Consider the following 25,752-nt stretch of genomic DNA (forward strand, 5'->3'; position numbering starts at 1 on the left):
CTACTACTACTACTACTACTACTACTACTACTACTACTACTACTACTACTGCTGCTGCTGCTACTACTACTACTACTACTACTACTACTACTACTACTGCTACTACTACTACTACTACTACTACTACTAATAATAATAATAATAATAATAATATAGATAATGTTAACGATAATAATAATTATGATGATGGTAATGATATTAATAATGATAATAATTCGGCATGCAGTTATGTATCGCATGGCACTAACAGGAATCCATTAGAAAAACATGATAATTATCTGGCAAAGGTACACGTTGTAGTATGAGGAATTTATTCAGGGTACGTGCATGTTTTCTTCTACAGCAGATGAGCTGATTGTTTAGTCTTCGATACCGGCAAATAAACGGAACGTACAGGTAATGCGGTATGTTTCTAGTTAGCGAAGAACTGTCTGCTCGTAATGCCAATTCAAAGACAACAATGCAATTCTATTGTACACTATCCAAAATGACACTTGAAGAACTAAAGTACTGACTCTCATGACACCCATATCGCTGATGGCCGGATAGACTACGCATGCAGGGGACGTTGATAATGCACGGACGAAATAGGGATTATCTTATATGTAGCCCTCGTCCGTTTTTTAAATGCAATACACTATATTCCCAAAATAAACTCTCCGTTTTCTTAATAACTTTAATTTTGTTGACTTGTAAATATTATCTTTAGTGGAATAGACTTATACTATATTTTAATTTACAGTGTCGATATCACAGATGGATTACGTGGTTTAAATTGTTCATAAAATTATCTCGTGCCTCCTTTTATTACAAAGAACGGTGTTGTGTATTACTTGGGGAGGGGTAACCATCCAAAAATTAAACAAAGTGTTTAACAATTCTTTCAACAATTTTGCCTTTAATTTCGAAACAGATACTGATGAATTAATGTTTGCTTTTTATGCTTTTAATTCAGTGAGTAAAAATAATACTGCTCGGTCAAAACATTTCAAAAACACTTATTTTAATCTTCAATTTAGACATTACTTAATAAATGTTTTACTCGACATCCGGGGAATGTGTCTATAAGATGTGCTGCTACTTGTTTTTTTCTTTTGATAAACATTCTGCAAACTGCAGCAGTGCGCAAGAAATAGGGCATTTAAAAATAAACCTGCACGAGCGGAAGCTCGAAATAGCTACCTATATAACAGTGCTGGTTCCTCCCAGAAACCAGACACGCGGATGCCTGCCTGCTGTAACATTGAGAAACAGTGGTAACGTTGAACTGGATAAAGTTAAGGCGTAGTAGTCATTTCAATCTGGACAAGGTATGTTTGTATAATAGTAAATATATTTTTTATAAAACAAACGTGAATTTTAAGTTATTCCCAGTGGTTTTCAAAACAATATTATGAGCTTATGTATATTATAACGGAGAGTTGTATACATGAATAGTTAGAGTGTATTTTCTTATTTTTCTAGAGCGCTTTTGCTTTCAAATTACATTAATTCGCAGAAAGCAATACGTTTTAATATGATACCAAAAATAATGTGATCATTCATTATTCATATAAAGCATAAATGACTCAATGCCAAGACAAGTACGTTTGCATATCGAATATATTCAGATAACACAATTTTGAGGAATCATAAATTAACATTAGCTATTGGTGCAATTGCAACAATTTTTTGTGGTAGTTTGGCTTAAGCCTGTTGCTGTTTATAAGCTTATGGTGTGAGACAACAGTTATTTTTGCTATATGTTTCATATAGACACTAACCTGGCTTTTGACTTTATACACATCCCAGTTGAAAAACAAGGACATGGCATCTCTAGAACAATTCAAGAAACAAAATATAATCACAAGAAAACACCATGTTGACCATTGACCTGACTGTCAAAATTGAGTTCAAATACATAACCCTTCCGCCAAGGAGTCAATCGGCTACAAACAACTAATTTTCAGACTTACACAAGCTATGATTTTTCAAATATTTACACTAAAAACTATCAATTTCTGCAATGGAGTGTCATATTCAGTCAAGTTCTCTGCAAATAGAACATTTTTTGCTTCTTTTTCATTCAATATTAATAACATATTGATACTTGAACACAAGCACTCTTTTTTCTGTATTTACATCCGGATTTTGGTCAACGGGGGGGGGGGCAGATAACTGTGGTCTTGAGCCATATGCTAAACGTTATCATTTACTACGACACTTGTTTATTGCGCATGCGTTTTAACAGCCCGCTCGCTTTATTGCTTATCAGCACAGGTATATAAAGTATTCTAAACGAATAACGCGTGTTGTGTTACAGTAATAGTAATTAGTATGTTTTAATGCTACGAGTGTATCATGTTCAAAACGTCGCGAACACTTCGGACGAAGATAAACTTGATTTGCATTTGTGCATTTTAAGAATTTGTTTTTCCGACCAATCAGTTGTAAATGTCTTACTGGGAACCGAGGGAAATGGAGTTAAGATTTAGACGGGCAGTCAGGGGAATAATATTTCATCAACGCAAGTTCAATACTAAGCGGTAAAATTAGAATAACAAGCACCTGAATCCAGACTATTATCATACACAGGTAACCAATGGGAATTTCAAGGCAGAGACGGCAGATAACGTAGAAGTTTATGTTTTAGCATTCCCGTGCACTGATTAATCATAGCACTGCACGTAACCTTTATAAAGTCAATTGATGTACTATATTCAATTTGAAAATATTTTGCGTGTCAGAACATTGTTTAAAGCATTAATTTGGCAACATGTTTTCAACAGGTACTTGACTGCAATAATAAATCTAAGCAATCTATGGCAAGTTCTCATTGAAGAGGAGGTATGTTTGTACATCTTAATAGCTACGGCAACATTAAACATAAACTGTCAAAGGTTTGTTGCAAATGCTTTATAAAACTGACAGATATGTTCAGCAACAAAGTCCAAAATATTGTATAACGTATGGTTGACTAATTGGAATGACTGGGAAATACCATAGAGGTTGTTACCTCAATTCCTAATCCGAAAAAGCGTCTTTCATTAAAAATTAATATCCTATATTGTTGTCCTTAAACAGCAATCACATTTTAATGTTTGGAAGATACCAGTATGCATAACACACATATCTTATGTATTGTTGATATTACTAGTTAATGACAACCCGTTTATTTATATATAAAAAATAAACATTACGTACAATGTATAAAAAGTTAATCAACAGATAATGTATCTTATATTTCACATTAGTGTCTTTAATCAACTGGTATTGTCTCCTCAGCTATATATTTGTGTTTGTAATCAACAAGCATCCTACTCTTTACGTGTGTTTCATTTATATTTGTGTACCTAAACAACCGGTAACGACTCTTAGGCGTTATATATGTGCCTGTAACGAACAGCTTCCATCCATTTGGATTCATAGTATGCTTTAATTAAGATGTAACGTCGCTTACACTTAATATGTGTGTCTTTAATCAACAGGTAATTCTTCTAGGCTACAAAATTATGCCTTTAATTAGAAGGTAACGTCTTTTAAGATGTATAGTTTTGCATTTGAGTAATAGGTTAGGTTTCTAGGCTTCGTATTTGTCCCGTGCTCTATATTAATTGCGTACCTTTTCTACGAGACGGTGGGTTTTAAAGAGTAAGGAAAATTCACTATTACGAATAATATTGTGTTGTTATGTTGTCATAGGAGTTGAGATTGGGAAATGATTTAATAATCACATGTCATCGTAACCATGCGACCAGCCCCTGATTATCAAAGTTGCACATACAATTCTTCCTCGCCGAACAGTCAATAACATTACAGCAACGTATTGAAAAGTAGATGGATTTCAGCTATATATGTGTCTTTGAAAACTATTTTTACTCTTTTTATAAAAAATGATTGATTAAAGCTCCATTTAATAACATTGTTATTTTTGCTATTTAAATGACGTCATGTAATTCTGATCACCATTATAAGACATGTTTGTAATCAATGACAACTACTAGTATAACATAGGCGAACCATTTCCCATCTCAACTCCTATGACCACAAAGTAATGTTTTTACCGCTTTTAAACCCATATTTTAAAAACAATATTGATTTAAATCTTGGATTAATGTTATGGAGAACAAAAATTATGGAGTGACATTAAATAAAAACTATTTATAATATTTACAGACATTATGCAAGTTAAGTCTTTGTTCTACAAACGATACTTATTATAAAATTGAGCAATGAAGTTTATGAACATAAAACATAACAAGATGCGAAAGTCAAACATGATTTATGTTATACATATATTTATCATGGTATACATCAAATGATGTTCTGTAGAACAATGAGTGGATATTGGGAAATAACTTAATAATAGATCAGGTGAACATGAGGAGAGCAACTTTAAAATTGGATTGACATAAATTTGACATCATGATAACTATAATAATAATAATAATAATAATAATAATAATAATAATAATAATAATAATAATTAACTATAAATAAATATAAATAAATAATTATGTATTGCATGGCGCTAACAGGAATCCAGGAGAAAAAACAAGACGATGATTTTAGTTTCAAATAGCATTATTATTATTTGGCAAAGGTACACGTTGTAGTGTGGGAAATAAATTCAAGGTACGTATGGCGATATTTTTACTTCTACAGCAGATGAGCTTGAGCTGATTGTTTACGCTACGATACCGGCAAATAAACGGAACGTACATGTTATGCGGTATGATTCTAGCTAGTGACGTACTGTAACTGTCTGTTTGAAATACAATTTCAAGCACAACAATGCATAATTATTGTACACTATCTAAAATGACACTAGAGGAACTAAAGTACTTACTCGGAGATTCTTATGACACCCATATTTCTGACGGCATGACTACACATGCAGAGGACGTTGATCTTGCACGGACAAAATAGGGATAAGCTTATATGTCTCCCTCGCACGTTCTCAATTGCAATTCAATAGAATACCACAATAAACCCTCCGTTCCCTTATTAACGTTTATGATTTTGACTTGTAAATATTATCTTCAGTGAAATAAATTCATGCTATATTTTAATTTACAGTGTCGATATCATAGATGGATTACATGGTGCATGATATTTCATAATTTGCTCTTGTGCCTTCTTTTATCACAAGTTACTGTACATAACTAGAGGAGGGGTAACCATCCAGAAAATAAATATAGTGTTTATCATTTGTTTTTCACAAACTAATATTGATGAATTAATGTTTGCTATTTATGCTCTTAATTCAGTGAGTAAAAAATAACTGTTCGATCAAAACATTTTAAAAATACTTAATTTAATCTCCAATTTCGACATTGCTTTATATCTGTTGTACTCGACATGCGTGAAATGTGTCTGTTAGATATTATGCTAGTTGTGTTTCGGCTAATAAACATTCTGCAAACTGCTGCAGTGTGCAAGAAATAGGGCATTTAAAAATAATAAACATATGTGAGCTTAGGCTCGAAATAGCTACCTATATAACAGTGCTGATATATCCCAGGTATCAGACACGCGGGAGCCTGCTAGCTGGAACATTGTGAATAAGTGTTTACGTTGAATTGGATAAAGTTAAGGCGTAGTAATCATTTCCATTTGGCAAAGGTAGGTTTGTTTATTATTAAATATACTTGTTTATCAAACAAGCGTAAGTTTCAGTTATTCAGAGTTATTTTCAAAACAATATTATATTAGTAGGTATGTTATAGCACAGAGTGGGATAAATGCACAGTAGGTGTGTGTTTCCTTTATTTGTTAAGAGCGCTTTTGTTTTCAAATAACATTAATTCGCAGAAAGAAATTCCTTAAAATATGATACCAAAATTATACAGGGTCACCATGAAGTTATATTAAGCATTATTGACTCAATTCTAAGACAAGCTTATTTGTACATCAACTATTCTCAGATAATTAATTTTGCCGAAGAATAAAAGAACATTAGCGTTCGGTGCAATTTACATGATTTGTTTTAGCACTTGGGCGTAAAAGTAAAAAACCGTGTAAATAGGGGTTTTTGTTGCTGTTTATTAGCACGTGCTAGAAATCGTCTTAAACTATACAACTTTTTAATTTTGCATGCGTATAAACAGCCCGCTCGTCTTATTGCTTTTCAGCTCGGTTGGATAAAGTAATCTAAATGTTTGTGTTACAAAGAATAACGAGTAGTTTTTCATGTCACTAGTGTATCATGTTCAGAACGTCGAGAACACTTTGGACGAAGATAAGCATGCATGTGTGCATTTAAAAAAAAATATTCTACCGACCAAGCAGTTATAAATCTCTTATTCGGAACCGATTAACATTGAGTTAAGATTTACACGAGCAGTCAGGTGAATATCATTTTATCAAAGCCAGTTCAATAATAAGCGGTAAATTTAGAATAACAAGCACCTGAATCCAGACTATTATCATACACAGGTAACCAATGGGAATTTCAAAGCAGAGAGTGCAGATAACGTAGAAGTTTATGTTGTAGCATTCCCGCTTACTGATTAATCTTGGCACCGCACGTAACCTGAATATAGTCAATTGACGTACTATATTGAAAGTAGCATGCCCATTGAAAATGTCACGGTTATGAATAATTTCAAAGTTTGTTCATGGATTTGGTCTGTTTGAAGGCCTACATTCTACCAATCTCTAAATTGATGATCCGTCCGTATGTCAAAAATGTAAAGCACGACATTTGGGAAAATTAACGGGAGTTACATATATAGAAGAATGGGACTTCGGATATCACAAGATGATTAAAATAGGAATATGGAAGAGGCATTCCAAGTCTTCATTGACGTTGATAATTTATTGTAACGGCGAAACGAGGGCCGAACGAGACAAACGTTTGCGCAATTTGCTATTGAGAGCACGCGATTAAGGTGTTAATACTAACCAACAATAAACGGTCATCGGTCATGTATGATAATTCAGTCATTATGACGTCCACAAATAAGGACAAACATACCGCAATACTGAACTTGAAGACGTTTGAATCTAGGTCAGATAAAAAACACTCCTTGACATGGTAACGTGTTGTCAATGCTCGCGCCAAATCTTGCAGAAATAAAGGACACTCACACAGAACTAAATGCGATGGGCTTAAATTGAAAAAAAGCTAGCAATAATGTTTGTGGTTTGTAATTCAAACAATACGTTTATTAAAAGCTGACGTTATTTGTGATCGATTGCAAACATATTCACTCGGAATTGAATAAGCCGAAAGGTGCTGCACCTGCAAGGTTATAAAGAATAATGATGCAAAAACAGTCCTTTGACATATATTTTCATTCACAAAAAGGCACATAAATACCAATCGGTGACGCTTAACAGAAACTTTTATCCGGAAACCTTCGCGGGAATTTTCGTAGACGTTTATCCACACGTGCACACAGTTTAGAATAAATTAGATACAAAACACAAAGCTATGAGACTCTCCAGGACGTGAAACAAATCATAATATAAGTTTGGCATGAAAAGCGTAAACTAAACTAAAGTTCCCAGGTCATATTTTTATGTTTACACTATGTTGCAAAAACTCATTTTTATGAATATTAGTAAAGTATTGGAGAAAACTCTTCTTCGAAAGAAATTGTTTGATAACAAATACATACTCTTTAAATAAATAAATTAACACTCACGATATAAAGGGTTTTTGTTTCGTAATATAACTAAATATGAAAAAGAACATACGACGTTATCCTAGTCGGTATCAAAAAAACTGATTCAACAATTACCCATGATAACAAGATATTCAAAGCGAAATATCCCACTGCCACGGTACTTAATTGTACAAAGGTTAAAATCAACAAAGGGTATAAGACGATGCATTCAAATATGACATAATAATGCTTTTGACATTGGAGCACCATTACATGTATATGAATTGCAGGATTGATTTCAGTTGTTTAATTTGTGTAAGAAAGATAAAATCGAGATTAAACAATTATTATATTCTTATGCAACTTCTAACATCTTCATCGTTTTCGATTTAATGATCATACAAAGGATATAAGAGAGTTGCCCGCCTTTTCTAATTAAACATGATACAAATATTTTTAATCATTTATAAAATTCGTACATTATAGTAAAACAAGGAACACCCTTTTTTGATTACTTTAATGCAGTCATATGTTGTTTTTTTGTAATTTCTGATTGCAATCCTTTTATTTTCGTACACTCCTTATATGCATGACAAGCATAAAAAAATACATGGAATTATAACATATTCGTTATCATATCATCAGGGAAAATTAATAGCTATGATATATATTGAAGGAATGAGTTGCAGGATTGATTTCACTATCGGGATATGAACGCAATTTAGATTGTTAAAGCGTGTGGTGTTCTAAGGCCTCCACGCGCACTTCGACCAGCCCAATTGCATTTTTTATCCCCGATAATTACAATTACACGCAATTCATTACTTATATTTACACCAAACGTTAATCTTTTTTGTTTTTTACAGTAAATACTTTATTTTGCAGAATTTTTTCTCATCTAGTATGTTATTCCGTAATCGAAAGCAGTTTATCAAATTACGCCAAACAACGCGGGAAATAATAGTAACTACAAATATATTTTTAAAGTACAATTTAAATACTATGAAAAACAACAGATTTAACATATCATGTTTTCGGAACCTGCTGGCACATTATAAACAAAACCACGATTTGTGGCCAAGATTCCATGTTGTGATGAAGTTTATACTTAAACAGGTCAATTTTACGTTGGCTAAACAAACGAAAAATATATACTATGAACGTATGATACAGTCGTATAATACTGTCGTATTGTTCAGACTATAAAAGTTTCATATGTTTTAATCATTCACATGTAAAGACTATTCGTTTCTTATTCTAAAAATATTAATCTTGTCAATGTATTTTTACAGTATGATGTTCTTACGTCCGTTCGTCATCGTTGCGCTGGTAATGTTGACGACCTGTGAGGCGGACAGGTTGAGAAAATTGGAGTTACAAATGAACGGGATGAAAGCTGTTCAGTCCTACGTAATGGCGGTAGGTGTACATTAAACAATTATATACGTCCGTTAACGTCAATGTGAAGTTTGACTGACCTGATCAACGGTATTGAGCGAGAAAGTGAACTACTTGATCATACTTAATGGCGATTGGTAGAGATTGTAAAATTATATATTTTTGGTTTGTGGTCAATATGTAGTTTTGCTGTACAATTAAATAATTATGATGAGCGCAATATGTGGTTTTGCTGTACACTTATATACTTTTGTTGAGGGCTATATGTTGTTCTGCTGTACAATTATATACTTCTCTTGAGGGCAATATGTAGTTTTGCTGTACAATTATACACTTCTCTTGAGGGCAATATGTAGTTTTGCTGTACAATTATACACTTCTCTTGAGGGCAATATGTAGTTTTGCTGTACAATTATATACTTGTCTTGAGGTCAATATGTAGTTTTGCTGTACAATTATATACTTCTCTTGAGGGCAATATGTAGTTTTGCTGTACAATTATATACTTCTCTTGATGTCAATATGTAGTTTTGCTGTACAATTATATACTTGTCTTGAGGTCAATATGTAGTTTTGCTGTACAATTATACACTTCTCTTGAGGGCAATATGTAGTTTTGCTGTACAATTATATACTTCTCTTGATGTCAATATGTAGTTTTGCTGTACAATTATATACTTGTCTTGAGGTCAATATGTAGTTTTGCTGTACAATTATATACTTCTCTTGATGTCAATATGTAGTTTTGCTGTACAATTATTTACTTGTCTTGAGGTCAATATGTAGTTTTGCTGTACAATTATATACTTCTCATGAGGGCAATATGTAGTTTTGCTGTACAATTATATACTTCTCATGAGGGCAATATGTAGTTTTGCTGTACAATTATATACTTGTCTTGAGGTCAATATGTAGTTTTGCTGTACAATTATATACTTCTCTTGAGGGCAATATGTAGTTTTGATGTACAATTATATACTTCTTTTGAGGGCAATATGTAGTTTTGCTGTACAATTATATACTTCTCTTGAGGGCAATATGTAGTTTTGCTGTACAATTATATACTTCTATTGATGTCAATATGTAGTTTTGCTGTACAATTATATACTTGTCTTGAGGTCAATATGTAGTTTTGCTGTACAATTATACACTTCCTTGAGGGCAATATGTAGTTCTGCTGTACAATTATATACTTCTCTTGAGGGCAATATGTAGTTCTGCTGTACAATTATATACTTCTCTTGAGGGCAATATGTAGTTCTGCTGTACAATTATATACTTCTCTTGAGGGCAATATGTAGTTCTGCTGTACAATTATATACTTCTCTTGAGGGCAATATGTAGTTTTGCTGTACAATTATATACTTCTCTTGATGTCAATATGTAGTTTTGCTGTACAATTATACACTTCTGTTGAGGGCTATATGTAGTTCTGCTGTACAATTATATACTTCTGTTGAGGTCAATTTGTAGTTTTGCTGTACAAATATATACTTCGGTTGGAGTCAATATGTAGTTTTGATGTACAATTTTATACTTCTGTTGAGGGCAATATATAGTTTTGCTGTACAATTATATACTTCTCTTGATGTCAATATGTAGTTTTGCTGTACAATTATATACTTGTCTTGAGGTCAATATGTAGTTTTGCTGTACAATTATACACTTCTCTTGAGGGCAATATGTAGTTTTGCTGTACAAGTATATACTTCTCTTGATGTCAATATGTACATTTGCTGTACAATTATATACTTGTCTTGAGGTCAATATGTAGTTTTGCTGTACAATTATATACTTCTCTTGATGTCAATATGTAGTTTTGCTGTACAATTATATACTTGTCTTGAGGTCAATATGTAGTTTTGCTGTACAATTATATACTTGTCTTGAGGTCAATATGTAGTTTTGATGTACAATTATATACTTCTCTTGAGGGCAATATGTAGTTTTGCTGTACAATTATATACTTGTCTTGAGGTCAATATGTAGTTTTGCTGTACAATTATATACTTCTCTTGATGTCAATATGTAATTCTGCTGTACAATTATATACTTGTCTTGAGGTCAATATGTAGTTTTGCTGTGCAATTATATACTTCTCTTGAGGGCAATATGTAGTTTTGCTGTACAATTATATACTTGTCTTGAGGGCAATATGTAGTTTTGCTGTACAATTATATACTTCTCTTGAGGGCAATATGTATTTTTGCTGTACAATTATATACTTCTCTTGATGTCAATATGTAGTTTTGTTGTACAATTATATACTTGTCTTGAGGTCAATATGTAGTTTTGCTGTACAATTATATACTTGTCTTGAGGTCAATATGTAGTTTTGCTGTACAATTATATACTTGTCTTGAGGTCAATATGTAGTTTTGCTGTACAATTATATACTTGTCTTGAGGGCAATATGTAGTTTTGCTGTGCAATGATATACTTCTCTTGAGGGCAATATGTAGTTTTGCTGTACAATTATATACTTCTCTTGATGTCAATATGTAGTTTTGCTGTACAATTATATACTTGTCTTGAGGTCAATATGTAGTTTTGCTGTACAATTATACACTTCTGTTGAGGGCAATATGTAGTTTTGATGTACAATTATATTCTTCTCTTGAGGGCAATATGTAGTTTTGCTGTACAATTATATACTTCTCTTGAGGGCAATATGTAGTTCTGCTGTACAATTATATACTTCTCTTGAGGGCAATATGTAGTTTCTGCTGTACAATTATATACTTCTCTTGAGGGCAATATGTAGTTTTGCTGTACAATTATATACTTCTCTTGAGGGCAATATGTAGTTTTGCTGTACAATTATATACTACTCTGTTGAGGGCAATATGTAGTTTTGCTGTACAATTATACACTTCTGTTGAGGGCTATATTTAGTTTTGCTGTACAATTATATACTTCTCTTGAGGGAAATATGTAGTTCTGCTGTACAATTATATACTTCTCTTGAGGCAAAATGTAGTTCTGCTGTACAATAATATACTTCTCTTGAGGGAAATATGTAGTTCTGCTGTATAATTATATACTTCTCTTGAGGGCAATATGTAGTTTTGCTGTACAATTATATACTTCTCTTGAGGGCAATATGTAGTTTTGCTGTACAATTATATACTTCTCTTGAGGACGATGTGTAGTTTTGCTGTACAATTATACAGTTCTGTTGAGGGCAATATGTAGTTTTGCTGTACAATTATATACTTCTGTTGAGGTCAATTTGTAGTTTTGCTGTACAAATATATACTTCGGTTGGAGTCAATATGTAGTTTTGATGTACAATTTTATACTTCTGTTGAGGGCAATATATAGTTTTGCTGTACAATTTTATACTTCTGTTGAGGTCAATATTTTGGTTTTCTGTACAATTATATACTATTGTTGAGGGCAATATATAGTTTTGATGTACAATTTTATACTTCTGTTGAGGTCAAAATTTGGTTTTCTTTACAATTATACACTTCTGTTGAGGGCAATATGTAGTTTTGCTGTACAATTATATACTTCTCTTGATGTCAATATGTAGTTCTGCTGTACAATTATATACTTGTCTTGAGGTCAATATGTAGTTTTGCTGTGCAATTATATACTTCTCTTGAGGGCAATATGTAGTTTTGCTGTACAATTATATACTTGTCTTGAGGGCAATATGTAGTTTTGCTGTACAATTATATACTTCTCTTGAGGGCAATATGTAGTTTTGCTGTACAATTATATACTTCTCTTGATGTCAATATGTAGTTTTGTTGTAAAATTATATTCTTGTCTTGAGGTCAATATGTAGTTTTGTTGTACAATTATATACTTGTTTTGAGGGCAATATGTAGTTTTGCTGTGCAATGATATACTTCTCTTGAGGGCAATATGTAGTTTTGCTGTGCAATGATATACTTCTCTTGAGGGCAATATGTAGTTTTGCTGTACAATTATATACTTCTCTTGATGTCAATATGTAGTTTTGCTGTACAATTATATACTTGTCTTGAGGTCAATATGTAGTTTTGCTGTACAATTATACACTTCTCTTGAGGGCAATATGTAGTTTTGATGTACAATTATATACTTCTCTTGAGGGCAATATGTAGTTTTGCTGTACAATTATATACTTCTCTTGAGGGCAATATGTAGTTCTGCTGTACAATTATATACTTCTCTTGAGGGCAATATGTAGTTCTGCTGTACAATTATATACTTCTCTTGAGGGCAATATGTAGTTTTGCTGTACAATTATATACTTCTCTTGAGGGCAATATGTAGTTTTGCTGTACAATTATATACTACTGTTGAGGGCAATATGTAGTTTTTACTGTACAATTATACACTTCTGTTGAGGGCTATATTTAGTTTTGCTGTACAATTATATACTTCTCTTGAGGTAAATATGTAGTTCTGCTGTACAATTATATACTTCTCTTGAGGCAATATGTAGTTCTGCTGTACAATAATATACTTCTCTTGATGTCAATATGTAGTTTTGCTGTACAATTATATACTTCTCTTGAGGGCAATATGTAGTTCTGCTGTACAATTATATACTTCTCTTGAGGGCAATATGTAGTTTTGTTGTACAATTATATACTTCTCTTGAGGGCAATATGTAGTTTTGCTGTACAATTATATACTTCTCTTGAGGACGATATGTAGTTTTGCTGTACAATTATACACTTCTGTTGAGGGCAATATGTAGTTCTGCTGTACAATTATATACTTCTGTTGAGGTCAATATGTAGTTTTGCTGTACAATTATATACTTCTCTTGATGTCAATATGTAGTTTTGCTGTACAATTATATACTTCTCTTGAGGACGATATGTAGTTTTGCTGTACAATTATACACTTCTGTTGAGGGCAATATGTAGTTCTGCTGTACAATTATATACTTCTCTTGAGGTCAATATGTAGTTTTGCTGTACAATTATATACTTCTGTTGAGGTCAATATATAGTTCTGCTGTACAATTATATACTTCTGTTGAGGTCAATTTGTAGTTTTGCTGTACAAATATATACTTCGGTTGGAGTCAATATGTAGTTTTGATGTACAATTTTATACTTCTGTTGAGGGCAATATATAGTTTTGCTTTACAATTTTATACTTCTGTTGAGGTCAATATTTTGGTTTTCTGTACAATTATATACTATTGTTGAGGGCAATATATAGTTTTGATGTACAATTTTATACTTCGGTTGGAGTCAATATATAGTTTTGATGTACAATTTTATACTTCTGTTGAGGTCAATATTTTGGTTTTCTTTACAATTATATACTTCTGTTGAGGGCAATATGTAGTTTTGCTGTACAATTATATACTTATGCTGAGGTCAATATTTTGGTTTTCTGTACAATTATATACTTCTCCTGAAGGCAATATGTAATTTTGCTGACCTATTCAGCGATACTGACCGAGAACGCGAGTTTCTTGATACTACGTAATGCGATTTGTAAAGATTGTGCAATTATATACTTTAGCTGTGGTAAATATTTACTTTTGCTTGCATGTCAAGTGATATTGACCTAGGACGCTAGCATATAAGTGGTTCTGAATTGTGAACAAAACATATCGTTCATTTATATATGTTTGAGGGCAATATGTAGTTTTACTGACCTGTCAAGTAATATTGACCGATGACAGTATAATACTCATTGGTAATGGCGTAGGGTACATAGTAGCATTATGAACTCCTTTTGTGGTCAATATGTAGTTTTAGTTTTATTGATATGTCAAGTGAAATATACCGGCGACGCTAGCTTCTCAATACTTCTTTATGTATTGACAACTTGATAAGTGATAACAATCTTAAAATAGGTCGTATAAGTTTGTAACATATCTAAGATAAAAAAAATCTTGTTAGAAATGACTTTTCTCCATTTGCAACTTAGATTTTATTTCTAATGAGTTAACAAATGTTATCATGCAGTTACAGCCCTTTTTTAAAGGAGGATTTGTTCTTGTTTCAGAGATTGGACACAATTGAAGGAGATTTTAGTACATTAACTGATAGAGTTTCAATGCTTGAATCACTTGTTAACACATCCTATAGCGATACTCGGGAGACGGACAGTGTCGAATCAAAAACCGGGCATACTGTAGGAAATACATATTCAAAATCTGAAATTAGCGACATCACAAAAACGCTTACAATGTATAAACATTCGTTTAAAAAGCATAAAAAAGAACTTACTAATGTCAATAGCGTTTTCAAAGACACATTGTCGGCCTTTGTTTCGAATGCATCCTCGACTGTAAGCTCATTAGTTAGCATGGTCAATGCCCACGTGCTACAGAGCGCTGAAATATATCAGCTACTTTGCAAAAGGTCAACAATACAGTAGCTGAAAGTGGGCGGAAATTGCGCTCTGATAGTTTTATATATTTGAGCAACTTAAGCTCCGACGTTAGGACTGATATGGCCATACAATTTGAAAATGAAAAACAAGAAAACAATAAAACTTTGCTTGCTATTAATTCTCAAGTGGGAAAACATGTCGCAAATGAAACTGATACTCTTGAACGTTTTAAAACAAATATCCTTCAAGACCTTTATGCTGCACAGGCAAATGTCCAAAACGAACAATTGAGATGGAAAAGAAGGTTGAAGAACTAATAGGCAGAGCAAATGAAGTTGTTGGCATCATTGAGGAGCAGAGATCTACAATAGAAGACCGTATTATGGTCACCATCAAGGCGCGTAAGTAGCTCGCACCTAACGTGAGTATATCATATATTATACAACCGTATTCTTGCTTACTTGTTTAAAGCAATTATATCTTCTACAATTGACTACCTGTATTAGTTACTCAAACATATGTCGATTAGGTTATAAAAAAGGTTCATTAAAAGGTTAATAGATGTGTTTGATAAGCGGTGTACCGATCAATGTACTGTGTTGTATGGTCACTTCAACAGTGGAGTAAAGTCAATATGACATAACGTTATTTAATCTGCCATGAATAGATACTATTTAGGACAAACATTGCTTCGACAACCTTTGTAAGCATGGTTATTAAGGATTGGGTCATGTTGGTAATTCTACATTTCTAAAATGGCTCGCGTCAAAGAGACAACAGCAGACGTTTGTATACAATTGTAGCAGTGTTAACACATCATTACTGAACATTCTAATCCATGTCTCCCATTTACAACATACGAATCAATGAATGATCATTTATGAAATTGACGATGCATTTTATTGATCTATTTCCCTATCGAGATCCGACTTAATGGAGTGACTAGTCTGGATTATCGTTTTGACAGGGGCAGAAGAAATATTCAAAGAACCTGCTTTGCTCCACTGTTGTTCAATATTTCTCCGTCTAGTTCATAATATAAGTATGGTTTTGTATGGTCCGACTGATCGCAGTCAAGGGACCGGGCGTAATAGAATGAGTTACAGAACCTTGGCTGCTCTACTGCCGTTAACTAATTCTCTATACCTCTATCTATGTTACAGTTCACGACAATAATGGTCGTCATGGTATTTCTGTTCTAATTCACGTGACACGTGCAGCAGATTTAGTTCCAGCACTAGCGTTGCTACACCGCCTTAAAATATTGTTTTTTGTTTTTTCTATCTAGTTCACATTTCGTGGAGTGACTGGTCTGCATGGTCCGATTGTTCTCGGTCATGTGACAAGGGCAGCAGAAGTAGACACAGGTCATGTGATGTAACTCCGCCTTTTACTGATGGCATTTGCATTGGAAGTGATACGGATACAGAGGAATGCGTCATTCACGAGATATGTCCATGTGAGTACGTGGTGTTCACTTTTAAAGATGAATAGTCTCTCACAAGTAAATATTGTTTGTGTATGTTATACCTTTAGCTTTTCAATTTTTGCGAGAATAAAGAAGAAGAAGCTAAACTGAAGTGTTTAATATATCGTACGAGTATAAGGTTTAACATGCAGCTAATAATGTTAAAAGGAGACAAAGTTTTAAGAGAACATTATGTTCAAATGAATGAAGTAAATCACAGAACTAGAAGTTTTTCTGAACGTATTTATCAAAATAATATACCAACTCGAGACATGCCTGTTGTCAGCCGAATGTCTACGTAGTTTTACTATTTATAGTTATTGCAGCAGTTTTATACTTTCAATATAATAATATTTTGTTATTTCAAAGCATTTTTATTACAGTTTTAACCTCAACGATTTCAATATCAGTGATTATATATATGTAGACGTAATATGTTGATGTTTAACTTAATGCGAATGCAAGTTCTTTCACAATTATACATATGCCAATAATCAAACTTTCTTTCTTAATTGTGACATTATTATACTAACCAGATGACTGCAGCGATGTGTTAAAACTAGGCATGTCACGTGGGTCAGGTATGTACATAATCACGCCCTGGAACACGCACAAGGAAGTGGAGGTTAACTGCGATATGGATACCGAAGGTGGTGGGTGGACTGTAAGTATGATTGTGTTTAAATTAATGTTACACTAATCTCATTAAATTCTAGTTTCTTATAAAACGATATGTTTATGAGCCAGGCCCCAATTTCTCGAAACTTCTTAAGTCTTTTATAACAGGATTAAGCTTATTTCACTATTTTTGTTGTTCTATAAAATGTGTATTATTTACTTCTTAAGAGTTTGTAGAAATTATGAAGGAATATTCTAAATGACAATAAAAGATTTTTTATTTTTCAAAATCCATTTTTAGTATGTTTTTAGGCTAACTGAAATAAGCGACTTAAGCCTGTTAAGCTTAAGAAGTTTCGAGAAATTGGGGCCTGGTCAGTGAATACCTTGGCATTGGAAGTAAGATACGAATTAACGTTTCTTAACCGAAAGATGTTTATAAGAAAGGCATTGTGACATTATGATTATTGATAAGAGTATGAGTGGGCTACTTTTTGCGCTCTACGTCATCAACATATATTTATTTCGTACAAGTTCTAAATGACTTATTAAATTACACGAGGAAAGTGATAAATGTTTGTATCATCAAACCTACGAGCAAAAGTTGAAAGTAATATAGGAGAACGAGTTTAAAATTCAACGGCACATTTTACATGCACGTGTAACTACACTAACGTGCTCATGTCGTGTTTTGCAATATCTCTTTTATCTTAAAAGAAATAACGCAATAATCTTTTCAATCATATTTTGTGCAAAATAAAGACATTCTATAGAGATCAAACTCTTATCTATCAAATATGTTTATGATGTTGTCCCATTAATAGTAAAAGTATTGTTGTTCGAAATGCATGACCCATTTATGGTAAAGAATAATGCAGGTGTATGTTCAAAAATAGTAAAGATCAATGCTATTTAAAGAAGTCTACCCATACACAGCGAATAAAACTGTTGCTTAAAGCAGTCGACCAATAAGAATTACGACTTATGCATAAACTGTTCCCAGATATATACAGTAAATGTTTATGCTGTTCAAGGCATTCGACGCATATAAGACACCTTACATATGAAATTATTTGGAACATACATACTAATGAATAATGTGTTTTAAGGTATGTAGTCAATACTTAGTTCGAAAAAATGCTATATGAAATATTCGACACATTAAAAGTAAGAATCAGAGTGTTTCAATGTGTTGGGCCTTTTTACCTCAGAAAGTATGCATTGTGTTCGACTTTAATATAAATATATATGATGAAAACTGTTTCGTATATTTTAGCATATTTATGAGTGTGTATAATGTAACGACAGTATGACACTAGACATGAATAGGTGGCATTGTCCTTTACAATAATAACTATATTATATAGAGCTATGGAACATTTAAATGAAAACATGTCGAGTTTCTTTAAGCTTAATATTCCGTAGTCTTATAATGTTTAGTTAGAAAGGAAACATGTTATTAAAAGTATTTGACAGAGCGAAGTTACAGCACGTGTATTTGACCTTTATACATTAGAAATTATTGGCAACGTTTATAAGTATTTGAGATATAATGTTTTTGGATATATTCTGCACAATTTTAGAGTAAATCATGTAACTGCATAATATAATCGACATACATGGGGATAAATATAAACTTCACAAAAAATGATTATATTTTCAATTAATACACATCGGTTTTCTTTAAGGTTTATTTAGTATTTTCAATGTCATTTAACCGAAAAATGACGTTTATGCCAACTTTTTTTATCGCGGCTTTTTTTTTAAAAAGTATTGCTTTTAGTCAAGCTCAGTGCATTATCCAGGTATTCGGATATACAAATGGTTTGTAATCAAATTAGTTATTAACATTGCTTTCCATATGTAGGTGTTTCAAAGACGCTATGATGGTTCTGTTGCCTTCAACAGGAGCTTTGCGGATTACGAGAGGGGATTTGGTTCATTGGATGGTGAATTCTGGACAGGTGCGTTCTTACGATAACGAAACCTTTCATCGTATGAACAAACGATAATTGAATGATACTCTTCGTTATAATATACTAGACATATATATATCAAACAAGACATCTCAGAAAGTAAACAGAAATTTAAAAATGCCCGTTCACAAACATTAATTTTGACGTAAGGGTTTTCAGTTGTATGCGCCACGTAAATAACACTAAATGATATTAAGTGTTAATTTGCGAATAAACTAAAACCATGAGTTCAAATGCCTATAACTAATGTATACTCTGTTCGAAGAATGGTTTATTTATAGAATAATTCATGGTTGACCATGGCTTTTGGTTGATAATTGCCTCAGTAGAAGGAATAATTGCCCGAGAGCTTTAGCCCGAGGGCAATCATTTTATTTGGGCAATTACTCCTATATCTTATGAAATGGGTACACATAGAGTTCACTATTAGACGCCCACGTTTCTTCTATATCCAGTAAAATATGTACACATAATATTCGCTATTAGACGGACAAGTTTCTTCTATATCTAATGAAATATGATCACAAAGTCTTTACCGTAAGACGCACACGTTTCTTCGATATTCAATGGAATATGCACACATAGATTTCATGGTAAGACGCCCAGGTTTCTTCTATATCTTATGAAATATGTACATATAGTCTTCATTATTGACGGACACGTTACTTCTTTATCAAATGAAAAATATGTACACAAAGTTTCCACTGTTAGACGCATTCGATTTTTCTATATCAAATGAAATATGTACATATAGTTTTCACTGTTAGACGCATTCGATGTTTCTATATTAAATGAAATATGTACACATAGTTTTCACTGTTAGACGCCCTCGATTTTTCTGTATTAAATGAAATATGTACACATAGTTTTCACTGTTAGACCCACTCGATTTTTCTGTATTAAATGAAATATGTACACATAGTTTTTAGACCCACTCGATTTTTCTGTATTAAATGAAATATGTACACATAGTTTTCACTGTTAGACCCATTCGTTTTTTCTGTATTAAATGAAATATGTACACATAGTTTTCACTGTAAGACCCATTCGTTTTTTCTATATTAATTGAATTATGTACACGTAGTTTTCACTGTTAGAAGCACACGATTATTTTATATAAATGAAATATGTACACATAGTTTTCACTGTTAGACCCATTCGATTTTTCTATTTTAAATGAATTATGTACACGTAGTTTTCACTGTTAGAAGCACACGATTTTTCTATATTAAATGAATTATGAACACGTAGTTTTCACTGTTAGAAGCACACGATTTTTCTATATTAAATGAAATATGTACATGTAGTTTTCACTGTTAGAAGCACACGATTTTTCTATATTAAAACGAAATATGTTCACATAGTTTTCACTGTACGACGCACACGTGTCTTTTATATCCAATACAATATGTTCACATAGTGTTCACTGTAAGACGCACACGTGTCTTTTATATCCAATAAAACATGTTCACAAAGTGTTCACTGTAAGACGCACACGTGTATTTTATATCCAATAAAATATGTTCACATAGTGTTCACTGTAAGACGCACACGTGTCTTTTATATCCAATTAAATATGTTCACATAGTGTTCACTGTAAGACGCACACGTGTCTTCTAAATCAAATGAAATATGCACACATAGTCGTCATCGTAAGACGCACACGTGTCTTCTGTAGCTTTTCGCATAAATATTTATATATCTTATGGCATTTGTACACATAGTTTTCCCTGTTAGACGCACACGTTTCTTCTATATCTAATGACATTTGTACTCATAGTTTACACCGTAAGACGCACACGTTTCTTCTATATATAATGACATTTGTACACATAGTCTTCACCGTTAGACGCCCAGGTTTCTTCTTTATCTTATGACATTTGTACTCATAGTTTACCACGTTAGACGCACACGTTTCTTCTATATCTAATGACATTTGTACTCATAGTTTACACCGTTAGACACACACGTTTCTTATATATCTAATGACATTTGTACACAAAGTCTTTACTGTAAGATGCAATCGTTTCTTCTATATCTTATGAAAATGAACACACTTTTTTCTCTGTTCGACGCCCATGTTTCTTCTATATAATGACATGTGCACATATAGTTTTTACTCTATCACAAAAGTTTCACGAGTTGTTGAACTTAAATGGCAATACGCCGTGTCCATCGATATAAAGAGATTTTAATCAATTAATTATTAGGATGAAAAGCAACTAAGTCATAGTGGCCTTCACAACCTGCTATTTGTGTTACTATATATAGTATTGTTCGTACCCTTTACCTATAACGCTCGAACACGAGTGTACACATCGCATAAGATTATAGTTGAATTAAATTTATCTTTTTCACAGGTCTGGATGTTCTCCATTCAATGACAAGCCGTGGTAACATGACGTTACGAGTGGACATGAGTTTACCAGATGGAACTACTGGATTTGACGAGTACGCGGGTTTCTATATTTCTCCACCTGACCAGTACAACTTTAACGTTGATAGGAGGATCAACTCAAGAGGAAGTATGTTATTCGAGGAATTTGGGAGAAATTGATACACTGTTTAAATACAATACGTCTAACTAAGATCATTACCCTTTATTAGTTTCCAAAGAGACATAATTATACTAAATTATCCTTTTATATCAAGTATATTAGAACAATTTAATGTATTTAAAACGGAATAATTCACCACAATATTTATTTTGTCAAATATATTAGTGCCCAGTATATTTAAGTCTTAGTCGATGCTAGAAGTTGCTATATTATTTTAATAAAATACGTCGCGATTCGATAATTATCATGACATGCCTTTTAAAGGTAAAACTTGTAGATGGGTGCACAAGGGAAATGTTTTAATTATAATGAATGATAATGTTTAACGCATTCGACTTTAATTATTAAAAGAAAAAACACGTATAATTTGTGCACATATAAACAATCTTTATATGTGGGGGATGTAATAAAACTAAGGACTAGAAACCAGATGATATAAGTGCAAGGAAAAAATATTTTTTTCAAAAACTTACATTCAATTAAATCATTGTATACAACGCATTAAATCTTACTAACTGATGTATTACATCGCTGAAGAAACAGGCATTTTTTTGCGTATTTTCCAATTCGAAATGTTCTGGTTCTGACTTCCGCGTAATCCCAGTTAATTTTAGAAAATAAATTAGGTGTATGTATCTGTACTTATTACGTGACTTTCACATGCTAAATATACGCACTTTAAATAGTTGTAGCCCGGAATTAAAGCTTTTTCTGGTTTTCCCTACCTAATCCTCCGGTACAAACAAAATTAAACCGTAATATACTTCTGAAAAACAATAGAGTCATTGGACTGTTAAATGAATTTCAATAGCTCGAAATTCACTTTTTATTTGTACCGGCATGGGAAAACCCAGTTATGTTAATTCCGGGCGATATGTATTGGGAAACCATTATGCGCTATTATTATACGGCTAAACTCAGCTGAGACAGCGACAACAAGGTGATCTACTATTATAAAATGATGTATTATCGGCTTCATATTAGCTCGTATTGACAGATATAAGCTTGTGGTTTTTTTTCCGATTTGGGGACCGTCTGGTGTCTAGCCCTTAAATAGCAAAGCCAGCACAAACTCTCCAGTTAAAAAGCGCCAAAATATCGCATATATGATTCTAATTAATTAATATCTCTAGACACTGTACCTTGTGTTCCAAAAACGAATATATTATCTCATCTACATTCAAGAAATTAAAAAAAAAACAAGTCTGTTAGCAATAGGTTGACTTGTTTATACCTTAATATGATTGACAAGCAAACCCTTTTTAGAGATCAAATAATACTTATACTAATTGTATATTCACAGTGTCCGATTCCTTCCTTCTGTCCAACACGGGTGGAAGGTATGATATCAACCACCAGCCCTTTTCAACGTACGACAGGGACGCGGACAACTGGCCTGACAACTGTGCCCAAAACTTTGGAGGAGGCTGGTGGTACAATGGTTGCATGGGCAATAACCTCAATGGACCGTACACCAGTGATTATTTTTATTACCTGTCATTTAAACGGGGCGATCCTCAAAGACTGAAGACGTCTACCATGATGTTTCGATAGAGCCGTTAAGATTTGAGTAGACTATTAAAGCATTTCATCGTTTGTGTGTTTGTTAATTATCAGTAGCTATAGTATGCAACATTATAAACTTGATTTTATTCATCCCAATGATATAATTGATACAGATGTAATGCAACTAAAGCAAAAACGCTGTTCTCAACAATATTGTGAACATAAATTTATGATAAAAATCATGGGTTGTTCCATTGTAAAACAAATGCTCATTTGAATGAACTCTCTTATATATTTAGTAAAGTAGCTATCAAAACCGTTTTATCATTTTTTTAAATTGTTAGTTCTTGTAATTTATCTATTGTGTATATCTTTATGCTGAGAAACCCTAATGGTTTCAGTCGAATAAACTCTGTTCAGATATGTTATTTTCTGTTAACCAGAGATGACTGAGAGCTCACGTCATACAGGCTGTTTCTATAAATTATTACAACAAGTCTTTAATTTGAATATCGTGAATAATGTGATTGAGACAACACATATCAGGCAGTACAATGCATTACTATTTCTAGTACACCGGATAGGCATTTCCGGTAAATTCAGCCGTGCTGGAAAACTCCATCTGGCATCCCCCCAAAATAACCCATAAAAGACGTGATAGAGAAGGAACTTATATACGTATGCAGTGAATACAAATTACTGCGCGTCATGACGTCAGTAAACATCATCACACGCGCTTTTTGGTGAAATGTACAAAAATGCGCTTTCTTATGTATTTTCCTCACAAAAAAATGTAATGTAAGGTATGCTAGAAAAAATATCTATCATGTGTGTCCGTTCCGGATAGAAAAATGCTTGCACACCGGACGTGTGTTTCCGGTCATGGTACCGGTGCTGGAAAAACTCATCTTACACCCCATGTAAGATGAGTCACGCGCAACAACGCGCCATTTCTGATTTCTTTTATTGTATGGTTTATGAAAGTATATTTTGCAGTTTCTCTAAAGCGGAATCAAAAATATAAGTATACAATACTTTTAATTCAAACTGAAAATAATCGTAAAAGCGCGATTTGTAAAGGAACTAATATCCGTAGATAATGATTTAAAACTAATGCGCTTTCTGACGTCAGTACACAACGTCACACGCGCTTTTTTGTGAAATGTACAAAAGTGCGTTTTCTACGTCATTTTTCCACAAATTCATAATTTTAGGTATGCAAGAAAAAATATCAATCATGTTTCTTATTCTTAATTTGATTGCAATTATTCACGTTTTTCTCCTGTCATGTTATAGGTTCCTACCATTTCATTTCAACAAAACGGTACATTGTTTTCCTTCCATAAAAAACTGTTTGGTGCGATTTTATGAAATTGCTTATTAAACTAAAGCCGTTCATTGCTATTAAAATTGTACCCCGAATTCTCATTTGTTTGTCTTTGCGTTTAACAATTCAACATTAACAATTTATTACCACAATGCATTCGCATACTTTCGTTGCCATTGCATATACATGAACAAATAAATGCATATTGCATTAAAATGGTGGATATACAGACAACCAAAAAACATCACGAGCGTTTTAGTTTTTATAGCCCTCTCGATGGAATCACATAGATTCTAGAATATTTTCCGTGCTTTGTACTGCCTATTTTACTCTTGTAATATTACCGCTAGCCGGGCTAAGTATTGCCTATTATCATTAAGAGTGCCGCCTTTCACGTTCGTGAATACTCCTTTGGCCACCATGTGCACCGTGGAGTACTGCCTATCACCATTGTGTGTACCGTCTATCACCATTGTGAGTACCGTCTATTACCATTGTGAGTACTGTCCATCACCATTGTGAGTACTGCCCATTACCACTGTGAGTACCGTCTATCACCATTGTAAGTACCGCCTATTACCATTGTGAGTACTGTCCATCACCATTGTGTGTACCGTCTATCACCATTGTGAGTACCGTCTATTACCATTGTGAGTACTGTCCATCACCATTGTGAGTACTGCCCATTACCACTGTGAGTACCGTCTATCACCATTGTAAGTACCGCCTATCACCCATTGTGAGTAACGTCTATCATCATTGTGAACACCGCCTATCACCATTGTGAGTACCACCTATCATCATTGTGAGTACCGCCTATCGTCATTGTGAACACCGCCTATCATCATTGTGAACACCGCATTTTACCGTTGTGTGTACCGCCTATCATCACTGTGTGTACCGCCTTTCACCATTGTGAGTACCGTGTATCACCACTGTGAGTACTGCCTATCACCACTAACAGTACCGTCTATCATCATTGCGAACACCCTCTGTCACCATTGTGAGT

General features: G+C 33.1%; 1 protein-coding gene across 2 annotated transcripts; it reads left to right on the plus strand.

Annotated features, from left to right (window-relative positions):
- The first annotated feature begins 1,214 nt into the window (after nucleotides 1–1,214).
- Nucleotides 1,215–23,839, plus strand: LOC128221280 (microfibril-associated glycoprotein 4-like). Of its 2 annotated transcripts, XM_052929835.1 has the most exons (9): nucleotides 1,222–1,310; nucleotides 5,504–5,604; nucleotides 8,885–9,011; nucleotides 14,961–15,691; nucleotides 16,579–16,749; nucleotides 17,295–17,422; nucleotides 19,244–19,340; nucleotides 21,713–21,877; nucleotides 23,214–23,839. In XM_052929835.1, the coding sequence occupies exons 4-9, from the start codon at nucleotides 15,583–15,585 to the stop codon at nucleotides 23,462–23,464; spliced, it is 921 nt and encodes a 306-aa protein (XP_052785795.1). In that variant the 5' UTR covers nucleotides 1,222–1,310; nucleotides 5,504–5,604; nucleotides 8,885–9,011; nucleotides 14,961–15,582; the 3' UTR covers nucleotides 23,465–23,839. The 2 variants fall into 2 exon arrangements, with proteins under 2 accessions (XP_052785796.1, XP_052785795.1); XM_052929836.1 differs by lacking the exon at nucleotides 5,504–5,604 and having other exon boundaries at nucleotides 1,215–1,310.
- The last annotated feature ends 1,913 nt before the right edge of the window (nucleotides 23,840–25,752 follow it).

Source organism: Mya arenaria, chromosome 16 (genome assembly GCF_026914265.1).
Source record: "Mya arenaria isolate MELC-2E11 chromosome 16, ASM2691426v1".
Lineage (NCBI taxonomy): Eukaryota > Metazoa > Mollusca > Bivalvia > Myida > Myidae > Mya > Mya arenaria.